Consider the following 21,004-nt stretch of genomic DNA (forward strand, 5'->3'; position numbering starts at 1 on the left):
CATGTTTCTTCTGTTACTTCGTTTTGTCAACAATCAGCACCGACTTCGATCCATTTTGTATTGTTTGAGATTGATTATACATGTAAATTAATAAATTAGTTTAAATATGTTTTATTTTAATATTTTTGTAAATCTTAACTTTAGTTCTTCTAAAAGGAAATATAGTTTTAGTTTTAAATTTAATTCATCAATTAATGTTAAATTTTTAAAAGAAAAGATAAACTAAAGAAATAAAAGAAACAGAAAAATGATGACTTTTGAGGTTGTCTTGTCGAGTTAGGACGAGAGAAGACGACAATGTGGTTGACGTAGGGAAACGTATTTATAGAAGAAAATAATTCAGACCTTAAATAATTGTTTGAATATCACTTAGAAACTAAATTTGGACCTCAAATTAAATTTCTCTCCAAAATATGATACGTTTATGTGTTTAACCCTATCACTCTCAAAATCAATTCTCAAATAATTGAATCATGAATTGACATGTACCATTTTTTTCATTTTATTAATTAATTTTATTTTTTAACGAACACACTTTATTCATAATAATAGTGTACTTTCTCACCCCTTTTTATTTATCTTTTAAGGTTGTTATATATAACACAATAATATTTAATATTTATTCACAATAAAATGTGTTATTTTCTAGTAAAAATTTACTTTTAAATATTTAAACTCAATCTTAAGGATTAAATATATTTAATAAACTATCATATGAAATTCATAAACTTGTGCATCACGCATTTACTAAATATAATTTATTACAATAAAATATTTTCCAGTGAAATTTCATATACAACTGTTTCTTTGCTTAATACATATTGGCTATAACTTTTCTACTAGAAAGTCAAGGTTGATGCTATGGCCTAACTCTTGGATTATGATTATTTGTCATCTGCATCAGAATTCTACATAATACCATTAAAATTCCTTTATAAGCAGATCTCACTGCACTAAATTTCACTGAATTGAGCAAAGTGATGTCAGATCAAATAACAAAATTAGAAGTGGTCATACAATATATACTTTAGAATACCGCTCTCTGGAAAGCCTAATAACGCGTGAAAGATACAAAGTACATAGAAAAGTGGCAAAGTGGTGGCATGCCAATTGGAGTGCTACTTGAAAAGCACCACTCAGATAATACAAAGCAAAAGTCCCAAGTCGTAGCTCAGTAAATAAAAATAGTAGTAAAGTTTTTGGGTATTCAAATTGACCATAGAAACTTCAATTTTGCTAAGCTAATTAGGTGGTTTTGTATTGCAAATAGGAAAGGGTATTTTGTTCTGATAAACATACAAAGGAAAACGCCAAAGGCTATAGCAAAAGATTCCAGCACCGACGTCCATGTATTCCTCCTCCTCCTCGTGATAAATTTATTCCTTTCTTCAGTTAAGGGCTTGTAGCCATTGATTTGGTGTGGGAACATGTGCTTTCTTGCTATGTTACATTTATTAGAATCAGGTCAAAATGAGAGAAGAATGTGAGTGCCAGATAATCAACAGAAAGGTTTATTTAATGAAGAAGAAAGATTAATGTATGTTAAGTATCATTTTCTTTTTCACTTTTGTCTTTTATCTTTATCCTTTTTCTATTGGTCAATTTATTATATATGGTGGGTCAAGCTTTTTTATGCTACAAGTATTTAATGCCAAGCTTTTCAGCTCCAATCCAACTAAGGCTTCTTCTTTTGACTCCCTGGAAAATTGCCTAACGTTCCCTAATTAAAGATATAAGTTTTACTTTACTTCTTAATTTTAAATTTTAATATATTTTTGAAAAAACTATAATCATATTTATTTAAGATTCGTTTATTTTGGTTTGTCTTTGGTAAAGAAATTTGAGAAAGTGACAAAAAGTAATGAAACTATATCGGAAATATCAGAAAAGCAATAATAATTAGAAGATATGACTAAGGAGTGGAACTCTGCTGGAATTGTTGAGTACTTTAGTTAATTTGCCATAACCTTTAAGCCCGTTTAATTGTTTAGTTACGATTTCTTCATTCATATTTATTTTATTTTTCATTTGTTTCTGAATAAATTAATCACTATATTATCTAAAAAATTCAAGTATTTGGTAAAAAAAAATTTTTTATAAATTGTCACATGTATTTTTTTTTAAATTAAATTCATCTAAAATAATGTCTGAATTATATCTTTCTCGTTATAATAATTTCACTTTTCAACTTTTTTATTAATTTTATTCTAAATTTTAAAGATAAAAATTATAATTTAATATTTTGTATTACTTTATGTAGTTTTAAACCTTTTTTATAAAATTTATAGTACTTAATATATTATTTTAAAAGTATTATAAATTTATTATATTTTTATTTTATACATATTATTTATAAATATAAATTTAGGTTAAAATAATTTTTTAAAAAATTAACGTTTTAAATAATTTTATTATATTATATTTTTTATTTTAAAATAAAATATCTAGCATTGCATGAACTACTAACTAATTAAAATATATTGATCATATAAAATATTTTATATCATAATTGCAAGCAGAAAACTTTGAGTTAAAAAAAATATTTGTAAATTGCATAAGCAAATATGTAATAACTCGTGGTTTGAAGTATATTCAATCCTAACTTAGAAAAAATTAAGATTGAATATACTCTACATTCTTTATAAATAAATCCATTTTAAATTAATTTTATCTTAAAAACACTATACATGCTATTGAATTGATCTTCTAACTATAATAAGTCAGTCTCTATCAAATTCAACATCGTCCCCACTATTTCCCATCATATTTAAATTTCCCAAAATTCTTAAGTGCAGAAGTAACTAACTTCCATTTGTAGTGTTGTACTCTTTACTTTTAACATTGCATTAGAATTTATTTTATCAATAAAACAAAATTGAATTGGTAAAATATCAGATAAAGTACCCCAGTCAAACACCCTTTAAATAATTTTATAAGAGATTATAGTGTGTTATTATATATCGGCCATGATCTTTTTATATTAGTCTAAATATAAAAAAATTTTCACTCAATTTAAATATTTTATTTAACTTATATCTAACATGTTATAATTTATTACTTCACTGTTAAATATAAATTAAATAAAATGTTAGAATTGAATGTAAAATTTTTTAAATTTAAATTAACGTGAGAAGATCGTTTTCTAATATATATATGACAATTAATAATAATATAAAATGTATTATTATAATTAATAAATCTTATAATTTATTACGCTCAAAAATAAATTAAAATACTATTTATCGTTCACTGAGTTGGACTAGCATAAAGTGTGGTTAAATTCCACTCCCACAACACATTGATTTCAATCCTTATGACTCAAACCCAACGAAATTAGCTTAAAACTAGATCAAATTATATGGTCAAACCAAAGTTATCGAACTTGGTCAGGTCATAACTAAGCCAACTACTAGACACACTTTGAAAATAAAGTTTATGTAGTACATGTGTTCAACCATTTTTTTCAGTATACTTGAAAGATTAGAGCTTCATGCTGTTTGCTAATGACAGTAACTCAATTTAAGGGTAAAATATGATAGTTACCTACTGTGCATAGAGAAGTTAAGCCCTTCAATTTAATGTTCATAAAAACATTAAAAATTATGCAAATTTAAAAAATAAAAACTAACGCATTAAATTTCTTCAGTCCAACGTTTTATTTATTTTTAAAATTCTTAAAATATAATCTCTAAACAGAGTTGGAAGGATAATTAAAATGGCACGAGTCACATGGGTGTGAAGCGGAGAGAGAAAAGAGGGGAAGGCTCAAAACGAGAGAGTTTAAACAAATGAAAGTGAAGGAGTGTTCATAAGTAACATGGGAAGGAACAGCGGAACGTGAGTAGTTAGAGCTTAGATGTTGACGTAGCAACTCCTTCTTTGCTTCGCCGTATGCATTTTCTAGCGGAAAGAGAGAATCAGAAATTCATCAATCAAATCAAGATTTTACCAAACAAATTCTGATAGCATGAGTTTCATTTCATTGAATCTCTCTCTCTCTCTCTCTCTCAAATCGGGGATATGGAATGAAATTACCCACTTTTTTTGTGTAACCTTTGACTTTTGTATAACCCAAAGATAAATCTTAAAAAAAAAACATTTATTGACCTCAACATGGCATGTTCTTTGTAGAAAGCCGCGTGTTAAGGATACATTTTGGTGGACCACTAATTAATGAAATTCATCTGCTATATATGCTTACTCAGAAAAAAGTAAGAAGGATATTTGGGAACATTATGGTCACAATTTATTAATTATATTTGTACTTTAACGTGAAAGCCACGTCCACCTAAATTTCCCCACTTACAATTTAATTCCATGTCTACGTGATATGGATTCCCACACGATATATTAGGCTTAAAAATTGAAGAGAAAAAACGTTGAAACAATTTATTTATATAACTATTTTTCATTAAAATCATACATAATTTTGTATAACCCTAAACAAGTTTTAAAGGGACAGGTAAAAGGGCATATCCAATGCCACAGAGGGTGAGTGGTGAGCTAGATCCAGATTCTCTCTCGTAGTTGGACGTTTAGTTTCATTAATTTTATATTTTTGTTTAAGCTAAAAAAATTTATTTAAACAAAAATGTAAAATTTTATTTAATTGAACCGTCTAATTCGCACTACAATGGGAGAGTATCCTGTTCCGTGGTGAGCCACCAACCAGCGAAGAAATTTGCGACTCCCTGTTGGGTTGGATTTGACTGCCAATAACGATAGGAATTCAAACGTGTTCAGTCATGCAGTGGATTATTAAACAAACATCACTCACTGCAAAGATCCTATACAGTTTTCGGCTTTGATCCCGATCAGTGAATGGGCTACAGAAATTGGCCCAAGAAAGGAAGTACCACACAATTGGTCATTTTATTTGTCCACTGACCACAACGAAAAATTGTCGTTTGTATGCACAGTATCAGATAGGAGCTTTATGATATGGTTAGTTTGATAATTTTTCTACTAATATTGGATTGACAAATCCAACATCCAAGTTGATGTCTCAGCGTTGTTTTGATGGGAACACCTAGGTATGGTAATGAGTAAAGTACTCGATGGACACTCACAAAATTTATCCACAATAGGTAGGGTATTTACCTGCTATACGAGTACAGGTATGAGTGTGGGTAAAAACCCACAAAATTTAATGGGGATGAGTGCGGGTATGGGTATCTAAGTACCCATCCCGCCCCATACTCGCATATATATATGCTTGAACTTTATTCTACAATTATGCATTGAATTTTTGTATTATTATATTACTTATGTGAAGTTATATAAGATTAATATAAAAATATATTTAATAATAAAGTAAACCAAAAAATTTATTTTGGTTTATATTTTTAATAAAAAAATTTATTTACTATTTTATATCATTTAATTAGGCTAACACAATTTAATTATTACATAGTTAATATAATATTGACTTTTTTTAAAATATTATTTATATATGACACACATAAAATATTTTTTACACAAATATTTTTGTTAATAAAATCATATTGATGTTTAAATCATAAAGTGAATGATAAATAATAAATATATTATAAATATTTTATAAATTTTACAATCACCTACTATTACCGTAAACTTATTATTTATTAATAATATTTAAATTTTATTTTTATATTTTAATTAAAATAATATTTTTCTATGTAACATATTTATTACAAGCACAACTATAATCTATTGAATCTAAATAATATTATTCTTACTATTTGTTTTTGAAAAGATATAAATATAAAAAATTATTATTAATTTTTATTTGTTAATTTTTTTAAGATAAAAAAGTATAATTTTTTTAATATACACGTATATTTCTTTATTATAAAATTTTATTGTAACTATTTATCTTTTATTCAAATTCTTTTTTTTAAAATTTATATACATTATAAATATTTAATTCACTAAAATAATTTTTTAAAAATTTATATTTTTGATAAAATATTTTCGTATAGTATATGAGTTAAAAAAATACTAGTATTAATATATATATATATATATATATATATTAATTATATTATATTATTTTAATTAAATCTATTATTTTTCTTACAATTTCAAATTCAAAAGTTAAAAAAAATATTTTATGTATCAACTTTCTGTTGTTAGTATTGAATTTCTCTACTCTAACTCTATTCTCATTCTCAATGTCTGTCTCGCTAAAACTTAATAAAACTATGAAATGTTATTCATTAGAGTTAGTTGTTAATGTCGTCATAAGAGGTTACTAAGTGATCCCACACGAAGGGACAACCATTGTACAAATCTATTTCGTTATCATTCTGACATTACCAACAATCAAATCTCACACAAGATAGGATTATCACTGACAAATAACTTGTGTGTTTAGTTTTGCTTATTGTTTCTAAGAATTTTAGTTTAGAAAATTATTATATTAAGATACATTTAACGTTTATGATCTTTGAATATTTATTTTTTATCTATATTTGTACCTTGTTCGGCAACTACATATTGAATTTTTGTATTATTATGCTACTTATATGAAGTTATATAAACATATTTTTCTTTATAAATATTTTTTTCTTAAACAAACGCGGGTAATGGGTACAAGACAGGTATGCGGGTACCCAGAGGGTACGAGTACGGGAATTAATGTTCATACCCATGCGGGTATGGGACTAGGTACGAGTATTTTTTTAAAACGCGGGTATGAGAATGGGTACTTTAGTACCCTATCCATACCCTACCCATTGCCATCTCTAGGAACACCATATGTAGAGTATCTTGTACCCAAAGAAGCGTGAGGATGATGTTGAGGAAGTTTATCGAAAATTTCCCTCTTATTTGCTACCTGTGGCTGCACCGGGAAGTCAATTTTTTAATCTGTTTCACTTTTTTTTTTTTTTTTTTTTTTTTTTGCATATCTACGTCTTACTTTTAAATGCAAATACTATTTATCTTTAGTTTTTTTTTTGCCTTAGTGAAATAGGATCAAATAATTAAGCTAAAACAGGATAATCTTTTCAAACATTAAATGCAGTGGTAATCAAGTGCAAGTTACTCCAGCCACATCTCAGAAAGTATGGATAATTTAAGGGGAGCTGAAATTTATCTGAATTGAGTGGTTGTTCCCAGATACATTTGTGCATGCAAAGTAGCTGATGTCTTAATTTCTGTTCATGTTCTACATACATAATTCATAAAGCCTTTATTTATATAAATCCATTTTATTACCATTTCAGTTCATTAATATATAGTACAAAATCAAACTTGAATTGATTTCTTTTCCGGTTTTATAGAATATAGATCAATAACATACGTTGGCAGCTGTAGCCGAACCACCAGCATCCTTCGCAGGAAGTGATTTGAGAACCATTCCTTCTGCACCACAGAGACTGGCCTTAATATCACCAAGCTGCCCAGGATTATAGCTTGCCATGCTGCTTACAGTCTCTGTTTTCACTTTTCCCATCTCAGCTATTGCTTTCAGACGAATTCGTTCAGCTCTTGAGCCGATAACCTGCCCTAGGATAGAAGCTGCAATGGTTAATGCCATTGCTGATTTAGGCATGACTACTGATTTCCGAAGCATGGCTATAAAGGGAACAGCAGCATGCACTGCTGCAAACCAAGACAAAGAGAATTTCTTGGTATGTTCCTTCCACATGCCAAAGGGCACATTAACTGCCATGCCCAATGCTGCAATAACAAGCATTTTAGCAGGAAGAGGCTGAGGCCGCAAGTTTTTAACAAAGGCTGTACGGGCAAGGGCAGCCCTTGCAGCAACAACTGCAGGTGGACATTTAAGCTTCATTCCAGTTGGTGGCTGAAAAGTTTTTGCAACAAGGGGTAGGACACTGCTAACAGCTCTATAAGACTTGGCAATGGGACAATTTCCTTTTGCCAACCATTCATTTCCAAGTGCCTCATGCTTTGACAAATCTCCATTCTGGAGTGAAGCTCGCCAGAGAAAGAAAAATCAGTGCAAATCATGTTTTGAAGGATACTTAAATCAGTTCACAATAATTAAGTTATGGGAAAAGAAAACTATGAAGCACATCAAATCTTTGTCCTGTGATCACCAAAATTGATAAATTATGGATAATCAATGATAGACAACTGGATTGTGAATGCTCTCATGCCTATAATAGCAGTACATTTTTCCTACCAGGAGCTAATTTCATGATGAAATGCTAAAGTCACAGTGGATTTCCTTTTCAAAAACAAACTTCTAAGTGTGTGGATGAAACAAAAAGAAAAGGGAAAAAAATAAACAAAGGTTTACCTGAGATGAGGGTTCCTTTTTGTTTGATGATTCGGATTTTTTCTGTTTCTTCCAATTCTCAGAAAAATTCCCAAAACCAAATGGGCCACCTAGTCCAAAGGCTGACAGACTTATGGCGGCAGCTTTTCCTGCTAAAGGATTGAAAACAGGAAAAGAATCAGCTTCTCTGCTGCCATAGTCAAAGTCACATTTCTCTGATAGGGGAATAACTCCATCTTTCCCATGAAATAGCTTAAATGCCATGTCAAAATTAGGACCATCTTCAAATATAGGACCCTTTGCTCCATGCACCTGAACATTGAGAATGAAGACAGTCAACTTAAATATTGACCCAAATTTGAACTCGCCAGATAAAAGACCAGTGGAAAGGGAACAAAGATGAATAACTAACAGGAAGGGAGCTTTTGGTTGAAAAGAAAGAGAAATTTGTAGGTTCATTGATGTTTCTTAAAAATGGGCATCTTTGGATATCTTCAACATCAAAGGGGCACTCAGATCCATTCCCATTCATCCCCTTTAAAAATAAGTCCATTGTGTCCTGCTGAAAAAAATTATTCCAGAAAAAAGGGGGAAAATTATAAATCAGATGAAACCAATCATATTAGATAGCAAATACGTTCTTTGCAAAATACAAAATTCACCATCAGTACTGAAGTTGAAAAACAGTAAAATCATGCCAATAGCATCAATGAACTATTACAAAAGGTAACAAAAAATTCAAGGGGAAGAAAATGTAATGACTAGTATCTCTCTCGCAAACACAGTCTTCTAAATTAAACAACAAATTGCAAGCATCACCTCATCAGTCACCTGCTTTGTAAATCAAAAGGAAGCACATTTTTGTCCACAAAAAAGCAAAAAGTAAAAGAACAATTCATACATATGAGAAAACGTCAAATTTAAAGACAGTAAACATATTTCAAAATTGTTCATTGCAAACATCAGAAAAGAAATGCCACAGTAAGTAAACTCACAAAATTATCACAATAAACAAAAAAAAAGTACACAATTCAAGCCGTAAAAGTAGAAAGGATAAGAATAAGAGACTGCATCATACTATAATGACATTATTCCGTGGCTACAGTACGAGGGAGCAATTGGAAGATTCTAGACAATAGACATACAAACAAGAATAAACAATTATAATTAAAAATTATTAAGGCCAGTCTAGTGTCATTCAATTATAAGAGTACGAAACAATCCAGAAATTTCTGAGGCAATTAAGGATGAACCATTATGAACCCTAACAAAAAGATGCATCGATTTATCTCGTCGAATCGAAGAAGAAAACTACGGAATTCAGAGAATGAAACAACGCTATGGAAAATCGAAAGCGCATAGAGAGAGAAGAGAAGATACCGTGACCAGAGAGAACTGGAAAACGTGTGGCTGCCACAGGCACGTGAGTGGGGAAGACACACGTTTTTAAGAGATGAATGGCACGTGCCTTTATTAGTCCATCTTGTGGACATCGTGCAACCTACGACTTACCATATTTTTTGGTACACAACCATCACCCACTTTTTTAAAACATGTTTATTAAAATTGATTTATAAATATATATTTTTCCGTATATTATATAAATATTTATAAATTTAAATAAAAATTATAATAAATAAAAAAATAGTAGATATGCTTATTGTTATTAATGAATATTTTATTAAATAGAAATACATTTAAAAAATATGAAAATAAATTAATTGAGGCAAGATATAGCATTGTTATTAATATAATGTATTAAAATTTAAAAATCAAATACAACAAAACTTGACAGAGTTACTAGATAGTTGGATTTCTCTAAACATGTCAGGACAAGTTTGATTTTTGATAGTGTGTTGTGCCCATTTCAATTAAAAAATTCATAATAACTGTACTGATCAATTTATCTAAAAATACAATATATTCAAATTTAAAATATTTTTAAAATATGTGTTAAAATTTTCAGTTACAATATTTAAAATTAATTAATTAATGTAACATAAAAAACGTAATCAAATAAAATTTAATACCTCTTAAAAATATCTTTATTCAAATGAGAGAATTCATATTTATAATATACAAGTGGACATTCTAGTTTTATATTTGAACTTTTAAACTATATTTAATTTTATTTATATTAGTTTGATAATTAATACTTCTTTTTATGATACATGTATATCATCACTATAATTTGAAACAATTCCTTTTTTTGCATCATGTTAACACGTGTTTAAAATAATTTTAGAAAATTGTTTGAAAAATACTTAAATTTAATGTATTGCTAATTTAAAGCCATTAAATATATATTTAAGTAATTCATATTAATAATAATAAATGATTTTAAATTTAATGACAAATGTTAACCATTGTTTACATTGAGGCAAAAAATTATAAAGTTTTGTCGTACATATAGTTAAGTGTTTCGTTCATGAAATGTAAGCACTTATTACTATTATTATAATAATTTTAAAAATTTATCTTGGTATCAAATAGTAAAAATAAAATATAATAAATCACTTTTTTATAAAAACATCTAAGTTATAAACAGTTTGCAGTTTTAACACAAATAAAAGATAGTGTATAAAAAATATAAAGAAAATTAGAATATACAAGATAAAGCATAAATCAATAAATTTAAAACAATATACACGCATATATGATTAAATGGATTAAATAAAATGAGAATAATATTATATTTATATTCCACAGAAAGTGTATTTTACTCAAAGATATAGTTGATGTTGACAAGATTCAAAACAATTGAAAATAAATAAATTATTTAAATACATTGAAGTTCAACTTCTCGAGATGCATATCAAAAAATTATTACGAGATGGTACATTTAATATAATGATCTCCTGGCAAAGAATTTAGTCTTTGCCCCTCGTGCAGTGGATACAATTCATTTTTTTTTTATTATAATAATTTTATTAGAATAAACTTGAGCATTTTTATTTTTTCTAATTAAACTTGAATTTCTATATTTAACTTATTTTTAAGCATCAATATTTTATTAAAAGTAAATTTAAAGTATAAGAAGTACTATAAAATATTTCATACTTAATTTAACTACAACCTAATCTCTTATTAGAAAATAAAAAATAACTTTATATAATTTTTTATCTCTTTTATTTTTAAGGACGTGTTTTTATAATTTGTATACATAAAAATAATTATATTCAATACTGTATACAATATATATTTTTTAGTTATTTAAATAATAAATCTATTGAAGAATTGATCTAATAACTTTATATAATGAAAATTTATAATAAAAAAAATAAGTTGAAGAAATTCCATTAAAATTTGACTTAATTCATTCTAAATTTGAGAAATAACAATTTTTGTTATATTAACCTCAATTCACATAAATAAGTTTAAACATAATTTTTGTTAAAAAAATACATTTATTATATTGAAATTATAAAAATACAATAAATATTTTTTATTTTAATAAATTTTGATTATAATTAACTCCTGAAACTCAACACTAAAGCCTATGGTTAATATTTTATATTTTTATTGGCAATAATTATATAGTAATGACAATATTACTTCACACTCTTCTGTCTTTCACCATTACTGTAAAAATAAATCTTTGACCGTGATCAACGAGCAAACACTTGAAAAATATATCCCCATTATGATTAATTGCATCGGCTAAAGGGAAAAACTGGTCAAAATAAAAAGGACATTGTTGTTAGCATCAAGAAATCCGGTATCAATACCACATAATTATGTCATCTATATTTACAGAGTGAACAGTTAAGGTGAAATTGCTTATATTTTTAAGGCAACATATACTTGAAGCAAAATGAACTCAAAATACCGACTAGCAAAAATTTCAATATCCTCCAAACTGTTGCTTCTGAGCAACCCCATATCTTCCTTGCATCACATTAGTACTTCCATATGCCGGAGGAGCTGCACTGAAACCAGGACAGTCTCTTGCCCAGTGGCCAGTTTGATGGCATTTAAAGCATTCGCCAGATGCACCCCCACTAGATGCCCTGTTAGCAAAGGCCCCTCCCCCAGACTGTGCAGGTATATTTCTAATATTTGGGCAAAGTATAGAGCTATGACCAGAGCCTCCACAATTGCTACATGATGACATATATGAACCGGGAGCACCTGCTGAAGCATATTTGATATATTGGTTTCCATACTGACCCACTTGGTTTGCTGGCATCCCATAATCTCTACTGTTATCAGCGTTGCTCTTTATAGGATTATAAACTGGTGGCATAACTTGTCCAGTTTCAATGTTCCCCAGTCCAGTATTATTGATTACAGAATTTGGAAGAGTACATTCTGATTTCTCGGCCCTGAGTTTATCAATCAAATCCAAAAGAACTCTAGATTCAGATGCAAAATTTACCCTGTCTGCTTTTACTACTGTTGACTTGACACGTTGTTCATCACTGAATGTCTCCTCTTTTACTTTTAACTTGAACACATACTTGGCAAGGAGAACCTTACGAATGATTTCTGCAAATCTTTCATCATCTTGCTCTTCAAATTTCAGAAAATACAAATCATTCGCAGGTATCCCCATGATCTCCTCACCACTCTCCTGGAAAGCAGTGACCCATGTTATGCCTGTGTGATCCTGTATCTGGAATTGCAGTATGTACCTATAATCGCAAGCATCAATAGACTGATCACATCTGTCACAGCGCCATTTCCCATCTCCGTTATTAGTCACCTTTTTGTTACATTGCCGATCCCCTACCATGATAGGGCATGCTGTGTAACAGAAATTATCAACTTTAATGTATGAAATTCTTGCACAGACAGATATCCAATCAGGCTTCTCTGAAGTCCCTAACTTCTCATCTTTAATTTGAGATATAGTCTTCCGCACATCAGTCTTAACAAAATTAGATGCTTCTCTAGAAATAGAGAGAGTTGGGACATTCTTCCCTTCCTTGGCAAACCAGTCTTTCAATGTATAAACCTCAGGAAAATCAGGCTCTACAAATAGCTGACTAGTAGCTATAGTCCCAACAGACTTCCCATTAAAATCATTTACCCGGACAGCTTTTACAGCCAAAACTGGAATTGCCCCAGAATCACAAATATTTTGCAGCCTTTGTCCTTCTGCATTGCAAAAATTTCCCCATAATGTTAACTCCACACTTCGTCCAGACATGTCTTTCAACTGTAGAGTTCTCTTCTGAGTTTCAGTGCCATTTTTTCTCATGATTGAAGCTGTGGGACTAATAGAAGACACCACACCAATAACATCCACAATGCTGTTGCTTTCCACACTTTCAATTTCACCAATGGAACGGAAATTAAATGTCTGCTTCGGAATTGAGTTGTCATCATCAAGGCAAGGCTGTATAATTGTTGACATATCAAGGGTTAGCTCTTGATCATTGCGAAGGTGATTAAAGTTTTTTTGAGCTGGCTTTATGTTCCCCCTGGAAACAAGATATACCTTGCCAGCTTCAATTAAATTATAGAATTGGTCAGCCACAGTGTTGAAGCAAGTTGCCCGAATTTCTCCACCTTCAGAATCCAGAAGATCAAAAGAAAACACTTTGCCATCACCTTTGGCATTGTTATAGTGCCTGAGTTCTCCCTTAGCTGTTACTCTAGCTTTAACTGTCCACATATTCTGGTATGGATTCAATGCGGCTATTGGAATTATCCGAGGGGGCGCTTCATTTCTTCCAATTGGCCCTCTGTTATTGTACATAGGAGATGGCTGCCGGTACATAGGCTGAGGTGGATGAACATAAGAATTTTGCATGGGCCTTGAAGCCTCTGATTGGGGATTGCGGAAACCTGGGTTCTGATCAACATAAGACCCACCAAATGGTGCTGATCTTGGCAAACTGACTCTGGGCTCTGCTTTATGATAAGCAGGAGGGGCATTAGATGTACCATGTCTTACAGAGTCAGAATTACTAGAATAAACACTGCTAGCAGGAGGATTCACTTTTGGATCCACAGACATTGGTCTAGCATTCATACCACCTGCATGTGAACGGTTACTTACAGATTCTGAATTCCCATGGTCGGTTCCTGATTGACCAGTAGCAGATTGTACAACTCCATTTCTTGGTGGTGAGACAGGTTGTCCAATCAATTCACATTTGTCTAGCACAATCTCTAGCTCAATGGTGATAATAATCCTGTTCATAATGAAATGTAAAACCAAATCATTAACTAACCCCTGACATGAAAATAAATTAAGCTATGATCAAGATAACTTCCTGCCACCAGGCCATAAAGCACTCAACTAGTTTACAATAATAAAAACCGAAAAAGACAACTGGGGACTAACAGTCTTTCATGAAAATCTACAACCAGTACAAAATAGTCACCCATGCTCCCAAAAAATCTTACTCATGAAGTATTCAAATTCACAAGGCTCTAATAACGAGAAAACTCGGTATTCAGATCATCGACCCTAAGTCACTAACCTTCCAATAACATAACAAACTGACTTCAAATGCATAATTATCAATGTAGGCAGAAAAATAAAGCATGACCATTACAGGTTATAGAATATCAGAATCATTCAACAGAAATAAGGAAGACAAAGGAACATTTAACAAAACACCATCTTTCGAAGACTTATCCCTTTCACCTTTCTCGCACACAAGTCACATTAACCCAAAAGCATAAAAGAAAACTAAAATAAAAAAGATAAACGTGCGACGTTGAACTCACTTGCGGTTCTGCACAACGTTGCAGATGAACTGAGTAAGCTTAATAACGGAACCTTTCTGCAACCTTCCAGAATGCACCAACTCGTTCTTCTGCGTTGCGAGCATTCCTTGCAGGTAATGCGAACCATCGGAAAGCGCCAAGCGGTACCTCTCGGTGGCGCTGTTTTGCTGCGACTGCACCTGCTTCAGTTCGATAACTTGCAGCACCGGCATCAACTCCTCCGAAGAGAAATTGTTATCGCACATCATCAAAATTGCCCCTTCCGTCAATTCCACCGCCATTATTGCCGGGTTTTTTTTTTTTGTCTTCCAAAAAATAGGATCGAAGGGAAGGAACCCTATCGAAGTGAAGTGTAGGATTTGGTCGAAACGATGGAAGTTAAGAATGGAAATGAGAGAGAGAGAGAGAGAGAGAGAGAGAAATTGAAACCCTAATGCGATTGAATTGGATAATTTAAAGAAGGCGCCATAATATGAATTGGTTCCGTTTCGAGAGGGAACCGCGAAACGCGAAAGGTGGAATTAATTTGAGAATGGTTCACAAATCACAATCACAAGCCCATTCCCATTTTTCAAAATTCCCAACTGTCCCCGTCGCGTTCTCTTTCTTTTTGAGCCCAAGCCCAAGACAAGCCACACCAGTTTAGGCCCATCAACGTTTTGGTTTTTTTTTTTTTAAGGTTAAGTATGTTTTTAGTATTTGAAAAAAATTTTAAATTTTGATTTTAGTTTTTAACTGAAATTTATATATATTTAATTCTTATCAATTATAAAATTAACTTTTATATAGTAGATACATATTAACTTTTATATCATATTAAGTTTATCGAATATTTAACAAATTTTATATTTAACCATTTTCTTATTAACAAAAAGGAAAGAGAAAAAACAAATAAATATTACACTTGATAACTATAAGTTAATTTATAATTATTTTTAATATATATATATATATATATATATATAGTATTATATATGGTAAGAAGATATATATAACAAAATTTTATTTAAAATTATAAAAATTAATATCTAATGGTACTATTAAATGTCATAAAATGCTGTTTGTTTTTGAAGTAAGGGTAGATCAATCAGAAGGCCCAAAAGTTTACTTATATCATTTTATTTAAACACACTGTATGAAGGAATCGACAAATATATATTTAAGGCGTCGAATGAATAAATTGAATATATTTTGAATTAAATTATAATAAATGAATAAAAAAATATTAACTTACTTATAACTCATTAAAAATTTAATACACCCATAACTCGCTTAATAAAAAGTATTTATTAATTACATTTTTATGTAAATATTTAATACATTCATTTAAAATTTATTATATATTTAAAAAATATAAATTGAAATTTATATTCTCATAATAATATTTTTTAAATATATTTTCCATAAACCCTAAACCCTAAACTTGCTTAAAATCAGTTTTAGTGATAAATGTTAACAAAATTAAATTTAAAATATCATAAAGTAATTATATTATCCATCTATATGTAATTTTTAAGTATCAATCTTTATTTTTAAAAAAAAATATTTTTAAGCAAAAGGTATAAAAAGATGTTTTTTAAATACTAGTTTAAACCGATTTTTTACCACATAGTTTTACTTCATCTTGACTAAATTTTGTCAAATTTTAACATTAAGTCTTTTCAATTATTTGAAAATTTCAAACTGACTACTTAACTATTCCTAATTTAGTAAGCCAGATCAGCTAACTTAATTTTTAATTAATTGGTAAATAATATATTAATAATTAATTTTTAAACTGATTAAAGATTTTAAATAATTATAATATAAATAAATCTTTTTAAAATATACTTGAACCATTTTTTTAACTACTGCATTTCATAATTTTTTGATTTTTTTATATTAATCAATAACTTTATTATGTTACATGTCTTAACCCAACACGTTAATTATCATCGAACAGAAGTAGCAGTATTTTCGTGGAAAATAATAATAAATAAATAAAAAAGACAAAACACAGTAAGTTGAATGATCTACACTAACACACCAAAGCTGGGTTTATTTGACTAGGACTGTGTGACGAACCAAACCCCGTTTTCTGTGACCCCACGTATATCTCGTTTTCCGTTCTGCGTTTCGCTTTTCACCGATCACCGGATAAATGGTTCCCTTCTCCGGTGACCGGCATTGACACCACTTCGATTCCGAGTGTCTAACCCTAACCAACCCTTCTCAGATTCATGGATCCTCCTGATTCTCACTCCCAGGCCCAGGAATCGCCCAAGAGCAACGGCGTCGTTTTGGTTACACTACGATGGGTTTTTGCAATTCTATTCCCCTTCCTTTTCTTCCTCTCGATTCCCTTTCTCTTTGGCCTGCTCGTTCTCATCGTCGCCGATTTCTCTATCTCCAACCCCATTTCTTTACCCTCACAGTGCAAGATCGTTTCCTCCGGTTGGTTATTTTTCTCTCTTCAATTCGACGAGTTTCTCAAGCTTTTCTGCATTAACTTTCAAGCTTAGTTTCGTGCTGAATGGAATCAATACACATGAATTGGGAATTAGAATTTTGTTTAGCTCAGGAAATAGTGCAGGAAAGTACTTAGAACTGAATAATCGAGTAGGGGGAGTTGATAAAGTGTTTGATTTGGAAATTTTGACTTAATTACTTTAGTTGATCACATTGCTTGATTACTTACTTTTTAGTAGAAAAAGGTTATATAAACTCCTAATTGTTGTTGGAAATGCTGGCTTGCTTTGCATGGAACATGTAGTTAGTGTTTTAAGTTTTTCTAACAGTAGATGTGTATTTATTCAATAAGAAACCTAAACAATGGTAGGCGATTTTACTGTTGGATTTTTAGTTGTGGTGAATATGTTTATAGTTAAATATTTTTACTTTAAAGGTCTCCAAACTACAAATTTGAAGTTTTAATAGCTTCAAAAAGTCTCAATTATCGGTGCATGATAGCCATTGTTTAAATTTGTGCAGAAAAAAGTTTTTTTATTATTGTTTCTTAAATCTTGATAGCAAAAATTTTGTTGTATATATTTTTTATTAATTAATTTTTTAAAAAAGGAAGTGCATTATCTATGATGCTTGCAAATTACACTTCATAATAACTGATTTGCTTTATCATTTTCCATTCTGATCTCTGTTTGACTGATAGTACTCATTTACTTCCAAGTTTATAAGTTTTGAAACAAATTGAAGGCTTTACTGTTTATATTACTTCATACTAAATTGTATGTTATCGTATTTTTACAGGTGTTGATATTAGGTCATCAAAGATTTGTGAACTTGGATTATTAAATTATAAAGCAAAGGATGTATTTCATCATTTTGAAAGAAGCAAATTTCGCTGCCGTTACGATTACTATTGGGCTTCAATATTCAAGGTTATTAACCTTATTATTACTCGTTGACAAGTCAGTATTTTTTTGTTACTTTCTATAAAATAACAGAGTATATTTGTTATAAGAATAAAAAGGAAGATAGGGTTTTCTCCCTAACAATGACTATGAAAAGGAAAATAGCATTAACAAACAAGTTCATTAGTGCAGTAAAGCTCTCCAATTCCTCTACATAGCAACAAGGGAGGTTGCCTTAAAAAAAAAAAGCTATTCTCAAATCATCTGGTAAGAGAAACACCCTGAAAAGCACAAGCATTCCCTTCCATCTGAATACGCCAAACATCTACAAAAATTATTTCCCGTCTTAAACTTTACCCGTTTGCTTCTCACACCCTCTCTAAATCAATAAGAACTGCTCCAAAGTCAAAAGATATGTCCAACATTCATCAATGATTCCATATAGCTTCTTCCAAACAAAAGTGGCTTCAGAACAATGTAAAGAGGAGTAGACTGCTACTTCTGACCTAGAACCTAACAAAACATTGGTGTTCATCAGTGGAAAAAGTTTTATGTGATCTATGAACATGCTAGCATATGTGATAATCAATTCATTGTGCATGGATGTGCACACAGCTCATCTACAGTCTATCTTTTGGGTAGCTCTAAATATTTATGTTAACAGTTAACACTGTTTCAGGTGGAATATAAAGATCACTTTTCAGGTCAAACACAAGTCGCATTTGCAGAGGCTCCAAATGAGGCCCTTCCTCTTTATTGCCGACCTAATTTTGGTGCTGCATGGTTGACACAATATAGATTTAAGGTTTGGGCCTTAACTTGTGACCTTTGACATTATTTTATCAAGCTGAACCTCACTGTGTGTAAATTTCATAATGATGTCATATATAGTAAAAGTTACATTTGTTACCTATTCAATAGGGGTCAACATATTGTTTTATCATTATTATTTTCTCTTCCTTTATTAGGTCAATGAAACTTATGATTGCTGGTACACATCTGGCATTTCCAAAGTTCGCTTACATCAAGATAGTCTTTTTGGTTGCCATGCCAATAAGCCATCTACCCTTGAGAAGAGCAGACAATATTCTACCCTGTGAGTACACTATTTTTTCATAACCTGCTGAATATTTTAGTGTGTATTTGCCATGATATCATAGGTTAGATTTCTCAATTAAAATTGGATTGTAGATGTGAGTACTCATAATCTAACATTTGAAGGTTTAATATTTTCAATACATACAATTCTGTAGTCAATTGTAGTCTCAAATAAAAAAGACCCACACCCTCTGCAGTTCTTTATGGCCATTGTGTGACCAGACTTACTTATTTGATGATGGCAAAGAAACTTGGACATAGCCCAAAGGGTTGGCGGGGATTTAGGTCAAACACTTAAAAATCATAGGTTCAATCCGTGATAACTCTTGATATACCAGAAAAAGAAAGAGAAAAATATTTTCTATTAATCTGTAGTCTTTGCATTAAGCTGGTAGTTGATAATTTTGTTCAAAAGGTTCTATGAACGAAAAAGAACTAGAATTGTTGTTTGGATGGGAACTGGTGAGATATAGTCATTTTTCATGGTACATGTGTCATTTTGGAGAAAAATGTGAAAAGCCCTACTGATCCTTACAAGTCGGAGATATCAATGGGAGTACACAATGAAAGAAAGGGTTCTTGGGATGTTTCCAATTGCTTGGTTGAATACCACCCGTCCCAGTCCTCCTAAACAAGCAGGTGGTGTCACACAGTTGTAAGTTGCTGTCATGACAGTGGAGTCTTGACAACCTAATTTGTAAACTGTTCATATTGATCTTTGTATCAACACAAATAGTTTGATTAGCACTTCATACAAATTTTTATGTAGTTTAACTATAAATACAATGTTTACTATTATTTATATTATGTATGGATCTGCCATTCAGGGCCATGGAGATGGTAAATTTCTGGTTTTCCAGTGAAGGAAGGACCAGATATTGGAGGTGGGAAACCATAGCTGGACTCGTAACTGGGTTCTTAACTTCATTGATCTTCATATTGTTTATTAGGTCCCTACAACTACTACTATGTTCGTTATATCGATCTTCTACAACTTGGAAATTTCCTTGGCGTCTCAATACAGTTCTCATCAGCCGTGCTTGTTTTCTTTTGGCATACTTATCTTTTGTGGCTTGGTTAGCTATTGAATATGGGAAGAGGCTCGGTCTCATAGATATATTCAGATTCCCTAAATCATAGCAATTATTTTTATGATTGCAATGTCCTTTTTGCAGAAGCCTTATGTAATATAACTACAGCAGGTGACATTCTTGCCTCATGATAAATGAGCGTCGACTTTGTATAAGGAAATCATGTATAGTTCGAGGGAGAATTAAAGATTCAATAGTTAAGTTAAATGGACCAAGTTCCTACAAAAGGAAAACTTTTTAAGCTTAGTTAAAAGAGTAAATGTGGGAATAGTAGTTTTCATAGTTGCCTTATATATAATATGCCCACTTAAGTATCTGTCTGAATTGCTAGTAAGAGTCACCTATGCACTTGAATTTAAAATATTTAAAAGTCGTAATGGTAGCGTTTGGTTTGTTGGGATGGTTTTAATGGAAATGAGAATGAAATTATCATCTATTTGTTCATGTTTGATGTGATAATGATGATCAAGGATAGTTTATAAAGGTAAAAATATAGTTTAGCTCCTTAATGTTTGTGTCATATGCAAATTAGTCTTTAAAGGGTATGTTTT

The 21,004-nt window shown here is 30.6% G+C and overlaps 3 protein-coding genes across 7 annotated transcripts; 1 reads left to right on the plus strand and 2 right to left on the minus strand.

Annotated features, from left to right (window-relative positions):
- Positions 1-7,042: 7,042 nt before the first annotated feature.
- On the minus strand, positions 7,043-9,664 carry LOC113868606. Of its 4 annotated transcripts, none has more exons than XM_027504348.1 (4): positions 9,611-9,664; positions 8,643-8,792; positions 8,252-8,542; positions 7,043-7,915 (listed from the first exon to the last, which is right to left on the minus strand). In XM_027504348.1, exons 2-4 carry the CDS (start codon positions 8,781-8,783, stop codon positions 7,274-7,276), a joined length of 1,074 nt encoding a protein of 357 aa, XP_027360149.1. In that variant the 5' UTR covers positions 8,784-8,792; positions 9,611-9,664; the 3' UTR covers positions 7,043-7,273. The 4 variants fall into 4 exon arrangements, with proteins under 4 accessions (XP_027360149.1, XP_027360147.1, XP_027360146.1 ...); XM_027504346.1 differs by having other exon boundaries at positions 7,060-7,915; positions 8,643-8,812; positions 9,616-9,660; XM_027504345.1 differs by having other exon boundaries at positions 7,060-7,915; positions 8,643-8,808; positions 9,521-9,637.
- A 2,192-nt stretch (positions 9,665-11,856) lies between these two features.
- Positions 11,857-15,403, minus strand: LOC113868901 (replication protein A 70 kDa DNA-binding subunit A). The gene is made up of 2 exons (XM_027504887.1): positions 14,915-15,403; positions 11,857-14,373 (listed from the first exon to the last, which is right to left on the minus strand). The coding sequence occupies exons 1-2, from the start codon at positions 15,193-15,195 to the stop codon at positions 12,075-12,077; spliced, it is 2,580 nt and encodes an 859-aa protein (XP_027360688.1). The 5' UTR covers positions 15,196-15,403; the 3' UTR covers positions 11,857-12,074.
- Positions 15,404-16,917: 1,514 nt separating this feature from the next.
- Positions 16,918-20,829, plus strand: LOC113869564. Of its 2 annotated transcripts, none has more exons than XM_027505947.1 (5): positions 16,918-17,347; positions 18,161-18,291; positions 18,929-19,069; positions 19,233-19,360; positions 20,190-20,829. In XM_027505947.1, exons 1-5 carry the CDS (start codon positions 17,134-17,136, stop codon positions 20,500-20,502), a joined length of 927 nt encoding a protein of 308 aa, XP_027361748.1. In that variant the 5' UTR covers positions 16,918-17,133; the 3' UTR covers positions 20,503-20,829. The 2 variants fall into 2 exon arrangements, with proteins under 2 accessions (XP_027361748.1, XP_027361749.1); XM_027505948.1 differs by having other exon boundaries at positions 18,944-19,069.
- The last annotated feature ends 175 nt before the right edge of the window (positions 20,830-21,004 follow it).

The sequence above is a fragment of the Abrus precatorius genome, unplaced genomic scaffold, assembly GCF_003935025.1.
Source record: "Abrus precatorius isolate BTA unplaced genomic scaffold, Abrus_2018 Scaffold6, whole genome shotgun sequence".
NCBI lineage: Eukaryota > Viridiplantae > Streptophyta > Magnoliopsida > Fabales > Fabaceae > Abrus > Abrus precatorius.

What these genes read in the sequence shown, in the direction of transcription:
- LOC113868606 (XM_027504348.1), bottom strand. Translation starts at nt 8,783, where the DNA reads ATGGACTTATTTTTAAAGGGGATGAATGGGAATGGATCTGAGTGCCCC. An exon ending in CAACCAAAAGCTCCCTTCCT is followed by an intron (nt 8,543 to 8,642) that starts GTTAGTTATTCA and finishes CTCAATGTTCAG; the next exon opens with GTGCATGGAGCAAAGGGTCC. An exon ending in AAAAGGAACCCTCATCTCAG is followed by an intron (nt 7,916 to 8,251) that starts GTAAACCTTTGT and finishes GCTTCACTCCAG; the next exon opens with AATGGAGATTTGTCAAAGCA.
- LOC113869564 (XM_027505947.1), top strand. Translation starts at nt 17,134, where the DNA reads ATGGATCCTCCTGATTCTCACTCCCAGGCCCAGGAATCGCCCAAGAGC. An exon ending in GTGCAAGATCGTTTCCTCCG is followed by an intron (nt 17,348 to 18,160) that starts GTTGGTTATTTT and finishes GTATTTTTACAG; the next exon opens with GTGTTGATATTAGGTCATCA. An exon ending in TGACACAATATAGATTTAAG is followed by an intron (nt 19,070 to 19,232) that starts GTTTGGGCCTTA and finishes TTCCTTTATTAG; the next exon opens with GTCAATGAAACTTATGATTG.
- LOC113868901 (XM_027504887.1), bottom strand. Translation starts at nt 15,195, where the DNA reads ATGGCGGTGGAATTGACGGAAGGGGCAATTTTGATGATGTGCGATAAC. An exon ending in AACGTTGTGCAGAACCGCAA is followed by an intron (nt 14,374 to 14,914) that starts GTGAGTTCAACG and finishes CATTATGAACAG; the next exon opens with GATTATTATCACCATTGAGC.